This window comes from Lupinus angustifolius, chromosome LG07, assembly GCF_001865875.1.
Source record: "Lupinus angustifolius cultivar Tanjil chromosome LG07, LupAngTanjil_v1.0, whole genome shotgun sequence".
Lineage (NCBI taxonomy): Eukaryota > Viridiplantae > Streptophyta > Magnoliopsida > Fabales > Fabaceae > Lupinus > Lupinus angustifolius.
In genome coordinates this window covers 1460386-1479788 of record NC_032015.1, presented here as the reverse complement: position 1 = coordinate 1479788, position 19403 = coordinate 1460386, and the positions used below count along the sequence as shown (strand labels likewise).

The window sequence follows — 19403 nt, the reverse complement described above, 5'->3', positions numbered from 1 at the left end:
TGTTTGGTTATGATAGCTGCAAATGCAGGTGCTTATGGTTAGCTCATTTTTTGTTGCTGTAGACAGAGTTTATATTTGGGTGAACTTTCCTAGACTATTTTGTTGCACATTCCATTGTCAAGCTTCCGCAAAAACAAATTTTTTTACTTGTCGAAATAATTAAAAAAAATATTACTTGTCGAAATAATTTTTTTCACATTCATTTATGCGTATTTATTCAGGATATAATATATTAATATATATGTATTGCTAATATACAAATTTATAAATAGTAGACAATACAATGAAAGTATATAATAATAGAATTCATACATTTTCATTGCATACACTTTTTATCATTTATTTATTGTGATTTGTGAATACGAGCATTGTTTTGGCTCAAAAGGAATGTGAAAATGAACCGTAGATTTTGCTTTGGAGTATGATACCATAAGCTACTTTGAAGACATCCAGAAGAGAAAATGCAGCACCTAATCAAATTAAATTTTAATTTTTGTGGCTAATTTATTATCTAACGTAGTTATCTTAAATATCATTCAATTAATTTTAATTTTTAAAGATACTAAATATTATTTCGGTAAGTTTATTTTTTTCTGACATATCCTCCCTATTTATACAACAATTATAGCCGATTCACACAAGTTAAAAGAATATGTAAAAAATGTTATAATTATCAAATTTATAAAAAAATTACATTAACATCACAAAATTATTGTTCCATTCATTTATTAGAAATTAAATTTTTTTGTTTAAATTGTACTGAATAATAAATATATAACACAATTATATATATTAACATTGACTTTGAACCACATTTTTTATTTTATTGTATTAAGTATTCAATTTTATATATTTCATTTTACAGTATTAGAATATTTTTATATATTTATTTATGTACTTATGTGATAATTTTTTTTATTCACTATAATGTCTGCTTTAATGTGAGATAGATAATTATTATGTTAATGATAATAATCTAGTATATGAGAGTTTTTGTGTGAATTAAAAAATATTAAAAGAAAATAAGAAATTTTATATATCATATTTTGACTTACTAGATGAATAAAATTGAAATAAATTATTTCTAATATAATAAATACAATAATTCATAGGACTATAGGAGTAAAGGACTCATCCTAAAGCATGTAATAATGTGATTTGATCTCTTATGTCAGTGAGGAGAGGTGTGATATTCGATAACCATTCAGCTTAGCAGAGGAAAGTAGCTTCAGGCATATGGCCATTTACTTATTTCTAGAAAGAGAAAAAGATGTATATATTGACCGTGTAAGAGTTTTTTTACACTGTTACTGTATTATTTACCATTCATTTTCAATTATGTTTGACTTCTCAAAAAAAAAGTAATCCAAATGAAAGGTAAATAATGCACTAATAGTGTATAATTCTTTAAACTGTCAATATTATAGAAACTCAACAAACCAACTCAATCAATCATATTTCAAACCCTTCCAACACAGAGAAATGAAAAAACATATCATCCTTCCTATGCAAGTTACCCTCACCTACTTTCCTTGTTCTAGCCACACCCTACAATACATTATACATGCTGTACTATATACGTACGGTGAAAATTTATAATAAAAAAAATCTTCTAGTTCAACATTTCTGGTTTGCTATTTTACTTTTTCAATTTTTAGTTACTATCCAGTGCAGTGCAAAATGCAAATGGAGTTGAAATTTGAGCTACAATCACCTTCAATCAACTTTGAGGATCAACCATTTGTTTGGCCTTTGATTGGGGTGTTAGCTAACATACCCCTTCAATGGAAAGATGGTCATTTTGTTGGACCAAGTGGCTTTATTCTAAGGAAACAGTTGTCTCAGAAAGGGTTTAACTCCTTCAATGTTGAGATTCTTTGGACCCAAAGAGGCCATTCTGGTTTTGCTCTTGTGGAATTTGTGAAAGACTATAAAGGGTTTCAACAGGCTACATTGTTTGACATGAGTTTTCAAGCGAGTCATTGTGGGAACAAGGATTGGAACAACATTATGGTTTGTCCTGAAGTGAAGTTGTATGGTTGGGTTGCAAGGGAGAATGATTACAAGTTTGAAGGCATTGTTGGTCAGCATCTTAGAAAGTTTAGAGAATCAAATGGTGCTTTTGTGTTCAATAGGAGCATGCGTGATCACAATGAGATGAATGGCTTTTCTTCGTGTGTTGAAGGACTCGTGAAGCAGAAGGACGAGATGGTTCAATGCTACAATGAAGGTTCATCTTATAATATATTATATATGATATATTGATCAAAAGTTTATGTGATATATTGATATGATCATTATGATTACATGAACTTCATTATTCTTAGTTGTAATAACTAATAAGTCCACATTTTTATGATACTGTATGTATTAGACATTAGGAAGGTTCATCAAAGTTCACAAAAACATTTTGAGAAGATGATTTGTGGGCATGCGATGGTAACGGTGCTGCTGGAAGCACAGAAGCATGAGATTGAAATGAGAAGTACAGAATTAGTACATGGGCTTGTTGTCTCAAATGAAGCTGAGTTAAGAAAAATCCAGAATCAGAAATATATGGTATAATATCCCTTTAATTCGTTGTTCTTTGACATTTTAAAAACTTTACTGCTTCTATCTTCTTTTAATTGTAAGAAATTTATTGATGGTTTTGCAGATTGAAGAGGTAACTTTGGCACAAAGAAAGGGTGATCATAATTTTGTGCAACTAGTTGAGAAACACAAAGTTAGTTAGTTTATCCTTATTTACATTCAGAAGTGATTTTTAAGCACTTTAATTATGTAACAGAAAAATGCATATTGATTAGTTGTTGTAATAGCAGAAAGAGAAGGAAGAGCTTCACAAACAAATTATTGATTTTGAAAAGAATGTTGATGACAAGCATGTGCTTCAGTTGGAAATTGAGAGGATGAAAGGTGCTTTGAGAGTAATGAGGCATATAGGAGATTCAGGTGATAGCAAAATCCTACAAAAAATGGATACCAAGGAGAAAGAACAAGAATACAAAGGTGAGTAAACATGTTTTTGAATGATTGTAAAGGCAAAAGAACTCAACTTTCTAGTTCTTGTTCTACCCTAAAGATTGACTTTGCTAACACTTTTTATCTTGCTTTGATTTATAACAACTACTAGTGTCCTTTTCCATTGATACATAATTAACCATATTTTTTCTGTCTTCATGCTAATCATTATTTGAAGGAAGGTTCAAGAAACATGTCCACAAGTGTCAGAAAAGGTCACCACCTTGATTCAAAACCGTTATTTTCTGCATCCAAGAGAAAGAAAATATGATATAGCAATGGATCAGTACTCAGAGTGGAACAACCGTTCTTCCAACTTTTTATTTGATTGTAATGTTTTGGAAGTGGATTATTATTTTTGATATAAGTAAATGCAAGATAAGCATGTTGTTGTTATTAAATTCAGGAGCTATAAGATTGTACCCTTCTAGACATTGATATATGTTGTTCTTATTATTAAATTCAGAAGGAAATCGATTTAGATGATGAAAGATTAAGGGTATAAGGAACGAACCTGGTGAAATTTTCAAAGCTTGGAAGGAAGAAAGAAAGTTCAACGTTTGTTCCAAAGCGGTAGTGTGAGAACTTGATCGAAGCTAGTCGAGGTTTTTGTCAAATTTAGATGTGAATTTATTTTGTTTATTGGTCCCTCGTAGTTTGAAGGATTGTCTATTTTTACGTCCCTAGCCTCTTTTGTCTTTTCTTTATGGGCCAAGACACCATTGTTTTGGGTTTGGGCCTGCGAAAAATATTAAATAAATATATTTAAATTCCTAAATACTATTTTTAAACCCAAGTTCTATTTGTAACCCTACTTATGTGTAAAAAAAATCTTCTTTGCAGGCTAGGCTATGTGTTTAGTTTAAATAAAAAACTCACGTGAAGGCAAGATCATGTGTTATTGGATTCAATACGTGTATCGTGAGATTTAAATCTAAACTCCCTTAAATAAAGTGAGCTATATAGCAAAAAAGAATGTAAGTGATATATGGAGAGCCATAAAGTTTAATATATTGAGAGTATAGTATATATAGCAAGTACCCTCAATAATCTTCCTGACATGGAGAATGATGTGTCTTAAATTCGTACTTTGCTTATATGATTGATTTATATGTAACACGATTTACTTAAACCAAAATGAACTTACCCTAAATGATATATTCATAATTATAAATTATTTAAAATCTGTTAATTGAAAATAAAAAAAGAAATATAAGGTTGCGATATGTAATTGATTTACAGGGGAGAGAATATGAAAGCAATGTGAATGGAGGTTTATGAGTTGAGCAATCGGTATCCAAAGCCCTATTTTGTTTTTACTTTTGCATGGGTGGGTGTGGGTATCCTAAGTTATTTGTAGCATCCACTACCCTTTGAAAAGAGTAAAAGAAGCAGTTGCAAAGTGATACAACTCAAACTCACTTCCCACGTCTTAACATTCTACCCCACCCATGTGCATCTTTCAATTCAGCCACCAATCCTATGATGTGACGTTTTTGTTTGTTAGACTCCGGTTATGACAAAGATAATCGATTGGTTTTGGATGAAGGAATTTGCACAATCATTTCATTTTAGAAACTGTTTCTCATACATATTTTTTATGTTTAAACAAAATAATAATATGATATTAGGGTAGAAACGAATGGAAAATAATTCCAAGTTTCTAACAAAGTAAATAGGAAGAGAACAAGGAATAATTTGTCAGCTTTCAGGATGCATTAGGGAGAACAAGAGCACATGGTCTCATACTCTTTCAAACTCATAAGGTCATCATGTCCATAATAATGTTGACCACAAATGTCAAATTTTCCCACTAGTCTCATTTAAGACGGTTTTTTCGTTATCAGGTCTTAAAGGCCAATTTGCTCCATTCCCTTTTGGTAAAATGACCACTTTGAATTTATGCCTACCTGCTTCATTAAAACTCTTCATCTACTATTTCTCAAGAGGTTGTTGGCATTGTTATTTTGGTGACAATAATAATTACACGTAGTACCTGCCCATCATGTTCTTTAACCAAATACTCAACACACCCCTCTCCTAAGGAAAGGCCAAAATACAAAGTAGTACCTTTGGATAAATAGACCAAATTGTAAAGAGTAAATTAGCCACAAAACATTATCTTTGGATAAATAGACCAAATTGTAATAATATTATATAAAGGGAAATATAAGAACCACCATTTCTATAAAATTACAAATTAGCTGCGGGCCACAATTTTTGGTTAGCCACTTCAGCCTTACCCTAAAACTTTTGCTTTCACCCTCTAGTCTAGTAAACAAAGATAAAGTACATCCTCACACAACCCACTAATAAAAAAGAAAAACCAACGTCTAATCATAATTCAGTTGTAACTCACTCATCCCAACGTAGTCAAAAAGAACCATCTAGGAATATGAGTAATTAGCGGGAAACATCATAAATTGAGGTTTCCTTTGTTTTTGTTGTAGTAATAATTAAAAACATATAAGGGTACTAGACCCTGAAATTCTTTCCAGTGAAAGTTTGACCAAATTGCCAGTTATGTGGAGCAATGTTGAAAGAAGTAGAGGTGCGACGGTCACTTCCAGTAACACGAAACGACAAGGCCTGGCCCACCAAAACCGCGTTTGATTGCCAGTTCTGACCCCAGTTTCGGCTCAGTGGCATCCAACCGGTTCGAGAGCCCTTAACGTAGGCGCGTGTGATATCCCCTGCACCCGCAACATTGGTGATCAGAACCAGGTTGAAGTAACGGAACCCGTTTACGGTGAATCTCATTCCTCCTTGCTTTCTGCATGCCACCCTGCGTAAATATCAACAAAACTCCTCACCACTTTTCATATAATTATATCCTAAAATGATATTAATGAAAATCACAATATTAATTACTAGTATAAATAAACTAGAGATAAAAAGAAATCCAAAGGGCAAAATGGGAATATGTGTAATTACGATTGGTTGAAAAAAATATATTTAAGTTAAAAAATTAATTATTAAGTATTTTTCTTACTAATATTGTGGCCGATGATAATATTATGGGGCATAAATGACACTATCGTCTCGAGTTTAACTCCTCTCCAGTAGAGAAACCAGTACTAGAATACGAGGATGAGAATTTTTTAAAGAGTTTTTTTATTTATTTTTAATAAAAAATAACATGTAATCATAGTCGTCAAATTTTTTTTTTACTACGTGGCATCATCCTATCCAGCACTGGACGTGGAGAGGATCCTTCCTATCGTCTCTCACCCTCAAGCTCAAACATCACAACATTGTCCTGGAAGTAATAATGTTTAATTGTTGCAACTCTTTCTGACAAAGACAATAAAGAACCCTGTCCCACCTATACCCAACCCAACCAGAGCCCATGCTAGAGTACAGAATAAGGCTCCTACCCATTCTAGTGCCTAGTGTTCTAAATCGTTTTTCCCTAAGCAATAAAAAAGCTAAACAGAAAAATTAAAGGAGATACTGAAAAGAAAGAGAAAAGTGGTTACCGGCGATATGCAACGGGGACAATTCCAGCACGGTACTCGGCAATCTTAAGGAACATGGGCATGGCAAGGTCAAAGTGTGGTCGTGGAGGGTTGCACCATCCACCATTGTCGTTTGGAAGAGCAAAGTTTGGAGGACAAAAGTTAGTTGCTGTAATAAAGATTGAAGGGCTTCCAGAGTGACACCACTCTCTATCGTTTGCACACTTGATCTCAAAACATGCACCACAACTTAGACCATTGTTGAACAATGCTGTACTCAATGCCGCTGTATTCACACCGTACCCTTGGCTATACAGATTCCCATACCCACACGCCCCTCCTGAAAGATAAAAAAAGGAGAAATATTTAATACATTAGACTAAATAATCTACATAATTAGTTAAAGCTACATTTTTTAGTATAACAAAGATAATGGGAGTTTGAAAAAGAAAAGGAATTTGGTGAGGTACTGACCCATGGTGCCAGAAGCATCAGATCCACCATAGAAAGTAGCATGAGCACTTTGCCAAGCACCACCAGAGTAAACCCCTGGAATTCGAGCTTCAACATGCATGCACATTAATGTGAACATAATGGAGGCAATGTAGAACACAACACTAGCCATACCCATTTCTTTACTTACACAAACACTAATAAGAGTGGATGAGAAAGTTATAGAGATTGAAAAAAGAGAGAGATTTGGGGATGTAATGCAAATGAGAAGTGTGGACTACTTATGGAGGAGTTGGGGTAGGGGCAGTGTTTGGAATTTCATCTTTATGAATATGGAACACTAATATTATTGTACCAATGTCTTGCTATTCCTACTCTATTCCTCAACGCGTGTACACCACCTTCCAATTGTAAGCACTCATAATCGATTAGATGTGTACTTTTGTTAGATTTCATGGAGGTTACCACCTACGCTCTTAACAAGCGGTTGTTGAGACTGAGAATAACCTTTTTCTAATTTATTTTATTTATTAACTTGTTTTGGTAGAATTATCAATTTCCCTCTTTTCACACGATAATGTCCTTACAAAAAATATCCTCCAATTGGATACTGCGTAGAGATAATTTAAAAAATACAATACAGAGAAAAACAAAACCCGAACAGATAATGTGAAAAAGGATAAACAAGTGAACAAATTCTTTAGGGGAAATTGAATGTAGATGGACAAATATACCCCGGGAATCTACTATACATCACAATGAGATTACGTGTCATGATAAGAAATCAAAGTCAAGGGTTACAAGTGGGAAAATGTGTTGGCTTCCTTTTCTGTTGTGACAGTATCAAGGAGCATCGATTATTTATTACTACAACAGTGTGTTACCAAATAGAAAAGTGAGACTACGGAACTTCCCATACAAAAAAAAGTTAGAGAGAGAAAATGGAGAAGGTTTAAAAGTAAATACGTAATAATATTGAAGAAGGATCATATGTTTATGATTTTCATTTTCTCATATCCCAATCATTCAAACTTTACAAAATAATATTAAAATATTAATTTTTTTTTTTTAAATAAATAGAGTTTTCTTATTAATTTAAGACGTCAACAACCGAGACATGTCTAGTACAATAACATGAAGGTGGAAAAAGACTATTGGAGCGTGATGAGCGGGTGTGAATAGAGGAGGAATGCAAATGCAGCAAAACGACACAAAAGGGTTATATGGTTTTTTCTATTGAGTCCCCGTAATCATCGGTCCCTAGAACCTGGTCCCAAAATTGGAGTTCCACGTACCTTAATTTCCCATCTCGAGCCACACCCGCTAAAACCCATTATTGTTTACTCTACTACACCTACAAGGCTACACACTAAATATGACTATATTGTTAAGGATTTTAAGGTCAAGCTTCAATCCAAACGCTTTTACACCTTTAATTTACCACTGGGTTGCCATTTTATTTACCCATGCATGTCTCTTTATTCTTTGTCACATTATTACCACATTAACTTGTGAATGACTTTATTTTGCAGTATTAATGGAATGAGATGTTGGAAGGTTTTTTACCATAAAAAAATCCAGTCCATCTTTGTTAAACTTAGTGGTTAGATCTAAATAACTCATGAAGTGAATCACGTAATTCCTTTAAAATATAAAAAAACAGAAAACTATCCCATTTTACTAGTGAATAAATAAATTAGTAATCAGAAAGTATGTCAACGGCATTGGATGATGCCCTTAAATGTGAAAGATAGTTGAGGATCTTGACTAGCTTCCTGGTTGTCTTGCCTTCTATATTTTGATTTTATATTCATAATATATTACCTCCGTGGAACATTTTGCACAAGTATCCGTTGTACTAAATTATGTGTTAAACTAATAACAATAAATAAAAAATAGAACAAATAATAAATATTTTATTTTTTTAATTGATATGGTTTATTTTCATTAGTTTAAGATATAATTTGATACACATTTTAAGACAGCAGATTTTTATCCCAACCTTCTTATGTTGTAAAAATTAATAAACCAACGAGGCACATAAAGAAAAGGAGGGAAATATTGAATTCTCCGCCAAACCAACAAATTCAAAGTAAAGGTCAAGTTACACTGAAAAAGCTCCACTACTCTATCATGGGATTGGTGAAAATCGCATTCCAAATATGCACTAATATTTATTTCTGTATTCATGTTATGAAAATTAAGCTGGTTCAGCATGGATGAGATCTGTTATCTTCAACCATGTCCCCAACTACGTCTCTGACCAATTACAATAAAGTAAAATTGATAAAGTTATGAATACTTATTTTTTAACTAACGTGTCACAATATGATTGATTTAGAATAGAGTTTGGGACAGCAGATCCTTGTCCAGTTCGGCCTATCGGGCTATATCTCAGCCTATTCAACACTTATCATAGTAAATGTATTAATATTTCATTCTATGCCTATTTGCATGTGAAAGTTTATACGTCAATCCTTGGCAGATATAATCTTTTCTTGCACAAAATGAAAACTAATCCGAGTCAAATAATAATTAACTTACCTTACATTATAATGGGAGCCATGTATTATAATTACGAGGTGCCGCGATACACATTACATTATGAAAGAGACCACAAGTTCTAAGTGTCACATTCTAATAATACAAAAATTGCCATACCTAGCTATTTACAATTACAAGTCCTCCATTAAGACACTAATTATTAATTAACGCAAACAATATGAACATTGTTGAGGAATGGTCCCTTGTGGGGTGAGAAAAGGGTCCATGCATACCACACTTAGATATAATTTGCTTTCTTTTCATGAATTGTGACACACTCAATCGTTCATTTGTCACCTAAACATAAGGGGGACAATAAGCATGCATGGGCTCAAATTCAAAATTGTATTAATGCAACAAGCATGATAAGGTTTGGTGGAGGGGGAAAAACTCAATGATTCTTTGAAGTAATTGATTAAGGTAAATAAAAGTAATGGGAGATGCGTGCTTGGCACTGGTGGGGGTAACTTTGGTGTTGGGGTTGTCACATCCACATACTTTTCAACCTTTAAAGGCAACCCAATGCCATGTGCTTCCCATACTTGGTCCTTGGCTCAGAATAATGTTCCTAATAAATTTTTGTACCCGTGGACTAGTAATGTTGTGCCACATAACCAGTAATTTATCTTGTGTGGGAGGCTATAGGATTTGGTGCATGTGGTAACATACAGGTTGGAGGAGGCGCGGACAAGGATCACTGGTCCCGCAATTTTCCTGTCTCCCTGTCCCGGACCAATTAAATATCACAAAATAATATTAAAAATATTAATTTCTGTTTTTATAATTTTTCTTTTTAAATGAATGAAGCTTTATGATTGACTTGGTACACCAAATGAGACATGAATAGGGACATGTGATCTCCATCCGAGGAGGCGCAGCCTTATCACTCTACTTATACATTTTTAGATGTATGAGTATCTCTCCCAATAAATATTGCCTTAAAAATTGAAAATTTTAATCTTTAACTTATATTATTATACTATGTTGGGTTTCACTCAATTGTAGGTATATGAATATTTAGAATCTTTTTGCAAATAAATAAAAGAGTTAAAGAGCATATTACAACTGTATTTTATTGTTTCCAAACTTTTCTCTTCCCTTTCTTATTCTTCAAATACCAATTTACAAAACACAAAGGATATTGGGAAAAAAAACATAAATTTCTTTTGAAAAATAATATATTTGCCATTGGAAATTAGTATATTTATTCTTCCATGATGTGAACTAGGAAATAAATAAGGTTTTGTTATTTTGAGTTTTTTTAGTGAAGATAATAACACAAATATATTCCCCTCACAGCCTCGATTCTTTCTTCACAGATTTGGATAAAACCAATGAAATAGAAATATGGAAATAATGAAAAAGTGACTCCTTTGTCATCTCTTTTCTCCCCCCTTTTTAATTTCATTATATTCTATATCTTGTAAGTAATTATCCCAATTTTCATTTCTAATACATTCATTGATAATATCATCTTATCTAAAATTGTCCACTTATCTTACATGACATTTTTACTTATGTTATATTAAATTTCATATAACATTGTATGTTCTATACATATGGGCTAATAATTTTCCAGTAATAGAGTAAAAAGGTGAAAAAGACGTGTTTGCACATAAATTTTGAACACATTCTCTGTCATTAGGGGATTCTAACAAATTTAGAATAGGAGTTGATGTAATTGAACTATTGTCGATATGTAGGAACTGGCATGCAATGTTGGGGCTCAGGGTGCAGCATTTCATATGCTCTATAATCTGAGAGATAACTCAGATAGACAAACACTGTCCCACTGGCAATTATCATGTGAACAATAATGGTATGCCCCAATCAAATATTAAGCTACCCAATTCGTTCATTCACATTAAGAGTGGAGATCCAGTTATAGATAAAGATCTTCACATATAGCATTAAAATTATTTTAAGGATTCATATTTGTACTTATATTTCAAATTGAATAATTTTAAAACTTTTAAATTTTTCTCATGCTCACATTTCTGTACTCGATGATCCATTACTCGAGATGGCTAGAGATAACAACAAAAACCGAACTCGTGAGTACCCGTCTGAATCCAACATGAATTTAATGTAGAAATGACTGAGTTTGGATTTAGGTTTTACCCGAATTCAAATTTTGGGTTTGGGTTTGGTATAGTTGATACCCTACCCTAAACCCGCCGCGAACCCGATTAATATATATAAAATTACTTAGAAATAAGTATATATATTTCACATAATTATAGAATCTATTCATATATATATATATATATATATATATATATAAATAAATGTTTTGGGCTGATTCCTTCAAGCCCAAAATCTGACAGGTTCATGAATAGTATCATTGTTTTCAACCCTCCTTAATTTGGGTTCAGATTTTGGATTTCGAGTTTGAATTTGGGTAAGCACAAACCTTACCCCAATCCGCCTTGTTCTCATTCGTAGATCATTCCCTCCATATGTGATATACCATAAAGTAAGGCCATCAATGCATTTTAAATTCGCCCCAAATTTGAGGGCAATAATAATATCACTCCGTCTATACTCCATAGTTCCATACCACATCTTAGAAGAAGACTGGTCTGAAAAGGTGATCTCAACAAGAATGTCAAATGTCAATAAAAGAAAGTTGGTACAATGCACTAGTCGAATAAGATTTGCAAACAAAAAGATTGTAAACTCTCAAATATACAAAACCATTTATGTGATTGTTGCCTAAAGGCATAAGGTTGTAGGAGTTGGTTCTTGACAATAATGACTAGAGATTAGTTTACCAAAATAAGTAATAACTAGAGAATAGAGATATCATACCGTATGCATTAGAGATCTGTATACATAAATTTAAGGGGAAATGTTGACATGAGGTAGCCTATATCCCTTATTGAGGTTGTGGGGGAGTTGTTCCTGAAAACAATGACCCCAGAATAGAGATATCAGAATGTAGATTTCTAGCAATTGCCATAAACAAGAATATACCAATGACTGTGGACAAAACTGTAGAAGTTTAAGAATGATAAAGATTAGTCAAACTCAAATATAGGTTAGTCCAAATGATTTATAATATAGGCAAAAACTGTTACAAACGATAAAATAATAACGATCCAAATAATAACTAACAAGATAAACAAAGCTAACTATATCCTAGATAAAATATTTCTCTAACAATCCAAATACATCTATCAAACTATTGTAACAACCATTGCATAATGCATAGGGAAGACAATTATCTGCAGTCACAAGAATGAATAATATACATAAATTTGTTGAATGGTAATGCACCAAGTGATGTTGTATTTGTGTGTCTATAAACTGCAAAGTCGAGAACATAGCTGTTGAGCCTGGGAAGGGATGCTATTTGATACAGAAAAAGTGTCACTTTTCCTATTGCTCAAACATGTCATGTTAAGTTGGTTCCCAATTTGGGTTGACTGCAGCATGGAAGCAGAAAATTTTAGAATAAAAACCAACTCAGATAATATACTGCCACCTTATGATCTAAAACACATACTACCAAACTAAGGGAGAGGACAAAGACAAGTTTATTTTGGATCAGTTTCCTTTGCGCCGGGTCGCAATTCATTCGGTCTATCAATAGACCTTATATAGGATCAGGAGCACAGCCAGGATTTCAATATGAATGAGGCCAAGATTAAAGAGCATATGACTATTAATAAAAAATTAACTACCACATCATGTGGTCCACATGCATACTATATGAAACAAAATTGATACAGCAAAATCGGCAAAACTATTGGAATTGTTCTTTTAAGTTATTTTTTTGTTTTTAATTGAGCTTTTTAACTTTTTTCCTTACATTTTGGTCCTACCTATAGGCTTTTTCACAAATAGAAAGGAAGATTATTTTTTAACATTTTTGGATGACCGTAGCAATGGCTGGTCACCCTGTCGTTCCGCCTTTGTATCGGATGCTGCACAAATAAAGAACACAAGAAAAGAGTAGGAGCATCAGAATCACTCACCTCACAGTAAACTTGTTCTGGTTTGCAGCTCCATTTTGTAGTAGGAATACAACTTAAATAATGACACCAAGAGCAGCGATCATTCAAGTTAACTTCTCGGAGGAGCAAAACCATCCCAGTTATAAATCTGTCAATTAGCCAAATTTCAGATTAGGGGACCCAAGCATGAAGATGCAACACACTCAACAGAGAAAAAATAGTGGATATATTGGAAATCATATATGATAATTAATGATGGGTGGTATAGATTTGCACATTTTGCTGCACAGTGAAACGAAAGAAATATCCAGTCATGAAGAATATGCAAAAGAACAAAAAGAAAATTATCTCCTGACAGAGCAAGCTTAACAGAGTCCTTTCATCTTTCTACTTGAGCTCTAGATCTGTAGTAGCTTGAGACACCATCAAAGTTGAGGGACATGGATCCAATCCCCTGTGAGTATTTTATTTTAGGAAGCTACTATGTTTGTGCCCAAGCATCTTTAAGACAAATAAGAGCAATTTCTCTTTTTTTCTTATAGAAAATTAGACTTGCTAAAGAGAAATGAAACACAGCCAGCAGGATTAGGGGCCAACATAAAAATAACGAAAAGAAAGGAAAAAGAAAGAAAGACAACTAAGCTTTATATGTGATAGGAACCCCATGAAATGTCCATGAGCAGACACGAAATAGACGTTACAAGAAGAAAAAGGGAGTTTTCCGACAATTTTCTATAATCTTAAAATATGAAGTGTTTGGAAAAGTTGAAAATAAGTATCCAAAGTCCTAAACTGCTAATCAAGAGCAAGTACCCTCTAACATATCACTGGAGACAAGCTGCCTAACAAAATAAAATTTGTACATGGGGCACAGCCAAGTCCACCAGGAAGGTCAATTTATGCAATATTCAAAAGATAAAAATAGAAAGAGATAATATAAAATAAGAGATAAAGAACGAGAACTCACCCAGCACAAACATACTGATAAGGCTTGTGCTTAGAGTTCACAGGAGGGGCAACAAATCCAGAATGAGTTTGGCTAACCCATTTATACTGAGGGCGAATCAGAAAGACAACCCCAAGAAAGAAACCAGAGATAAATCCTCCAATATGAGCAAAATTGTCCATATGTGGAAGGATTCCAGCAGCTAAATTGATTATAATGATGACAATAAGAATCAAGATTGCAGCAAACTGCACAACAACGACAAAAAGTTAAAAGGAAAAGAAACAACTAAATGGCTGTGACGCAAAGGCAAGACAGGTTATTTATTATGAAACACCATCGAGTTTAACAGATTCATTTGTTTATTCACCTTATTAGCATATATTGTCCAATTTGTTAATAGCTCCGATAGCATGGCTCCTAGTAAGCCAAGCAGTGCACCAGAAGCGCCTACTGAGATACCTGATTGTATGAATAGAGATGACAGTAAACTCCCCCCAAAACCAGATAGGACATACAGAAATCCGATTCAAACTGCATAGAACCAGCAAACATAGAATTAAAATCTGAAAAGTGTGAAGGTAAAAAAAAACTAATTATGCTTTTATAAGTTCAACTCAGTTCTACAACTCTGTTTGCATTATTTCACATAATTAGCAACTAAAAATCCCATAAGGGAAATTTTTTCTCCATGAAAAAGAGTACTGATGAATTTAGAAGCATTCTTAGTTATTAGATTGTATTAATACAATAATGTGAAGCCCCATAAAAGAAAATATTACAGTGTCACACACTTTTGCTGAAGTATTGTGACTCCTGTCTAAACATCAAATATAGAAAGAAGCTTTGTTGCCAAATCTTTCTCTATGTTCACAAGCTCTTAACCATATAGTTTTTGCTCAAAACCATGACATGTCCTGAAAGCCTCGTTAGTCTTTCATGTATAAACAATGCTAAATTAGTATTAAAAAGAGTTCACCAGACTCTAAAAGATAGGACCCACTTCCGTATTTTTGCAGGTTGAAATATTTGAGCAATGCTGTTTATTTACATAGGTGCAAATAGAATAAACTTAATATGCACAGTTCACACAGAACAAGCACAAAGCTGATTACCAGAACTGTACATACCAAATCCAAATTCTTGCTGAAGACGAATTCCAATAAGAACAAGGCCAAACATGTTGGCAAGCACATGGACAACACCACCATGCAGCCATATACAAGAGAATAACCGCCAAATCTGATGTCTATGAACAACATTGTCCACTTGCAGGGCACCCATCTTTTCTAATCTGAAGAGCAAAAATAGATTTCAGAATAACATAATTACAAAACTACAACATATAACTAATAATAAACTGCTCACACATATCAACAATGTTTATCCGTCAGGAAACAAGTCATCAGGAAATATTTGATGCACAAAATTGAAAGTATCAGTGACTACCCATCGGTTAGGGTAATGGTATTACATGTTGAATTTAAGCTACGAGCTCCAGTTGAGATTTCACAAATTTGAAAATATTAAAGTGATGTAGTGTAGAAAGTAAAACCAAACAAATATAAACTGATGCAAATATATTAAAGATATGCAAAAGAGTTAAAGCAGCATGCACTGTCATGGCAAAAAGTTTTACACAAACAACAAATGTTGATTTGTCAATATATCAAATACATAGACAGTCCAAAGTCCAAACCAATTAAACCCATGAAATGCTACCTTAATTGATGTCACGGTGGAACCAAATCAGCCCATTTTGAACAAATATATGACAGTTTTAGCAAATTACACACCTTTAAACTTCAAAAATATTAAAAATCAAAGAGCAAGAAAAGAATGTGAATTTCATTCAATGAATGAATTGAATGAATTACACGATATTAAATTGAGTTAATTGAATAGAAAAGTTACAATGAAGAGCTTATATAAAAGGAAGAAAAACTAATCAACCTAACAACTAAAAACTAACTAATCAACTAACAAAAGCCCAATATAATATTAAACCAAATAACAATATATATTTCAACACCCCTCAAGCTGGATGTTGACAACTACTAGCTTGAACAAAGATGATTGAATGGAGAATGTAATCTTGAAATTGACATTTTATTATTGGAGTCATCAATAACAAGAATAGGCGTTCCTATAGGATCAAAATCTTCTATATAATCATCCATGATTTTTAAAGAATATGCAATGAAGTAGAGAGAAATTGAGAGAATCCAGAATTGATATTGTATAATAGGAAATGATGTGGATACAAGACCGAAATGATCTTGAGATGCAAGAAAGTATTGCATAGAACGAGAGCAAAAGAAGGCTTCTGTTAGTGGCTTCTGTTAGTCTTCACATTGGCCTTGTAGATATATGCCATTATCTTTCCAGTATACCATGCCACCTCCTCCTTTGTGTTCACTCCTTCAATTTGAAGTTTATGCAAGGAACAACTGATGCTCCTCCTTCATTGGCAAGACAGACCCATTTATGATACTGCCAAGAATCTCAAGAAGTGGAGGAATTGCAAATTTGGTGATGACAAAGAAGAAAGATGAAGATTTGATCAAGAATGAGATAAATGAGTGCGTCCATCATGGAAGACATAATTACTTTGCACCGAATGAATTGCATGATATTAAATTTAGTAAAAGAAAAGTTACAATGAAAAGTTTATAGAGAAGGAAGAAAAACTAACATAACAACTAGAAAACTAACTAATCAACTAACAAAAGCACGTTACAATACTAACTCAAGTAACAAGATATATTTGATCACATATAGTAAAACCAAGGGAAAACACAAGAGAAGAGAACTCACGTGAGTGAAGAAGGACCAAGGAGAGGGTTCTGTTTGAGGGACTGAAAAGAGAATCTACCAAGAAAACGAGCAAAGCAAGAATCAGGAATTGAATGCTTAGGGCAATCATTCACATACATAGTGATAACAAACAATACCACATTGGCCACCACAAACGACGGCACCACCCAAGGGAACCACCGTTTGAATGGCCTGGAGTGGGGCTCGCCGTCAAGATTCACCGGAAATAACGGCTCCTTCCGCCGCTCCGACAGTGGAACGTGTACTATGTTGTCCCCACTGAGGGTCCACTCCGGTGGAAGAAGAAGATGGGTCCCTCTGAATCACACTCCGTTTGACGAAATTTGACCAAAGATTGAAACTTTATGACACAGAATGATGATTCCATAAATTAATAACAATCAAAATGGAAGTGGCATGAACATGGCTAGTGAATGGAGCTTACTCATGCACAAAACAACAAAGCGGAATTGAAAATTGAGAGTCGTTGGTTATAATTACTATTTGTCTTCTTTCCATAATTATATTATTGAATTTTGCTATTACTAATATTATTTTCCATGTATATAATAAAAATAATGGGGTTTTTCTTGCCGATTGAGCTTCTAACTTTTGTATAAACTAGGATTTTAACTAGGTTTTGTCAACTATTCTTTTAATGTCGGTGAATAAAAAAAACAACACAATATACATTTTAAGATGAGTTTAAAATCTATACATTGACCAACCCATCATCTGCGGTTAATAAATTTAAGAATTTCATGATTTTGTGTTTAATGAATAAATAGAAAAACGGTAATATATATATTTTTTGGTTATTGGGTCATGTACTACTAATGAGTAATGATATTGACAATCCCTCAAACTTATTTTAATTTAATTTGTTTAATATTATTTATAACCAATAATAGGATATCATTTATACTCATTTTGAAAAGGACTACAAACTTATTTTAATTCTCAAATTTTTTCATACCAATTTAAATCCTTAAAAATTAGAAACCTCAAAATCATACTCAAAAGTATTAAATATATGATAAATTAGTTGTTTATTAGCATATTTATGACCTAGATTATTTTGACCCAATTTTAAAAATTCCATGACTGTGATGAAGAAAGAGAAGGAAAAAAACATAATGTATATTTTCCTTTTATGTAATTGTTTTAACAATATTTATAAGGGTCCAGTAAAAAATTCTTAACAAGCTTTATGTGTATATGATAGATGAAATATTTTATTAATTATGAATCAAAATAGATGAAACAAAAATGACACATATTACAAAGGAGAGCTTGTATGTTGATAAAGTTATAATTTTTTAGTTTATAATCATAAAACAAGAGCTAGAAATTTTAAATGATTTTTTAGAAAGGAGAGTTCTTATTCTCCTTAATTTTTAAAGATTATTCTCCTTAATTTAATTCTATGTGCTTAGGAGCATTACATAGTTTATTTTTGTTTGTAAAGAGTGTAACATTTATACATTAACAATGTATCATCTATTATTCATTTATATTATTTTTATTTAAAAGTCAATAATAATTAAAAATGAATAATATATGATATAATAACAATATAAAAATCTATTACACTATCCATAGTAAATGTCATTCTAAAATTTAGTATGGGATAATTGATAATACAATATAAAACATGGAATTGCTAAAGAAGTGCTATGGATAATTGGGAGGGTAAAGTTGAATGTCTTCCTCCTCCTTAATGATTATCGTTTCATTCAAGTTATTCCATCCATCAGTTATGTTCCTGAAATTTTTGGCAGGAAAAATATATTATTTTATAAAGTATTATTATCTTTTTCAATATATGTTGTCCATTCCTCTCCATTTTATGATGTCATTATTTTTCTCTATGGATAATAATGTGCATAAGATACAATCATTAAAGAATCAAATAATACTATTTTGAATTTTAACTATAATAGATTAAAAACAGAAAAATCCTGCCTAAGAAGAATCATGAACTTGGAAATCTCGGTCTTTGTGTCTAATATGTGAGATTTAGAGTAAGTGTTTATATAATCATTGTAGAAAAAATTAATTGTCGAAATAATGTGTCACCATTGCTGCAACCAAAAGACCTTGCACCTAACAGCTACACCAAGAACAAATAAAGAAAAGGAAAGTGGGAAACCAAGCCAGAGTTCTAGTATGACATAAACACAAGGAAAAATAGTCCCTTCGGAA

General features: G+C 32.6%; 1 protein-coding gene and 1 pseudogene across 1 annotated transcript; both read right to left on the bottom strand.

Annotated features, from left to right (window-relative positions):
• LOC109351586 (expansin-A4-like) lies at positions 5155-7193 on the bottom strand. Its single transcript, XM_019593082.1, has 3 exons — positions 6954-7193; positions 6501-6819; positions 5155-5806 (listed from the first exon to the last, which is right to left on the bottom strand). Exons 1-3 carry the CDS (start codon positions 7108-7110, stop codon positions 5497-5499), a joined length of 786 nt encoding a protein of 261 aa, XP_019448627.1. The 5' UTR covers positions 7111-7193; the 3' UTR covers positions 5155-5496.
• LOC109352827 lies at positions 14399-17930 on the bottom strand (annotated as a pseudogene).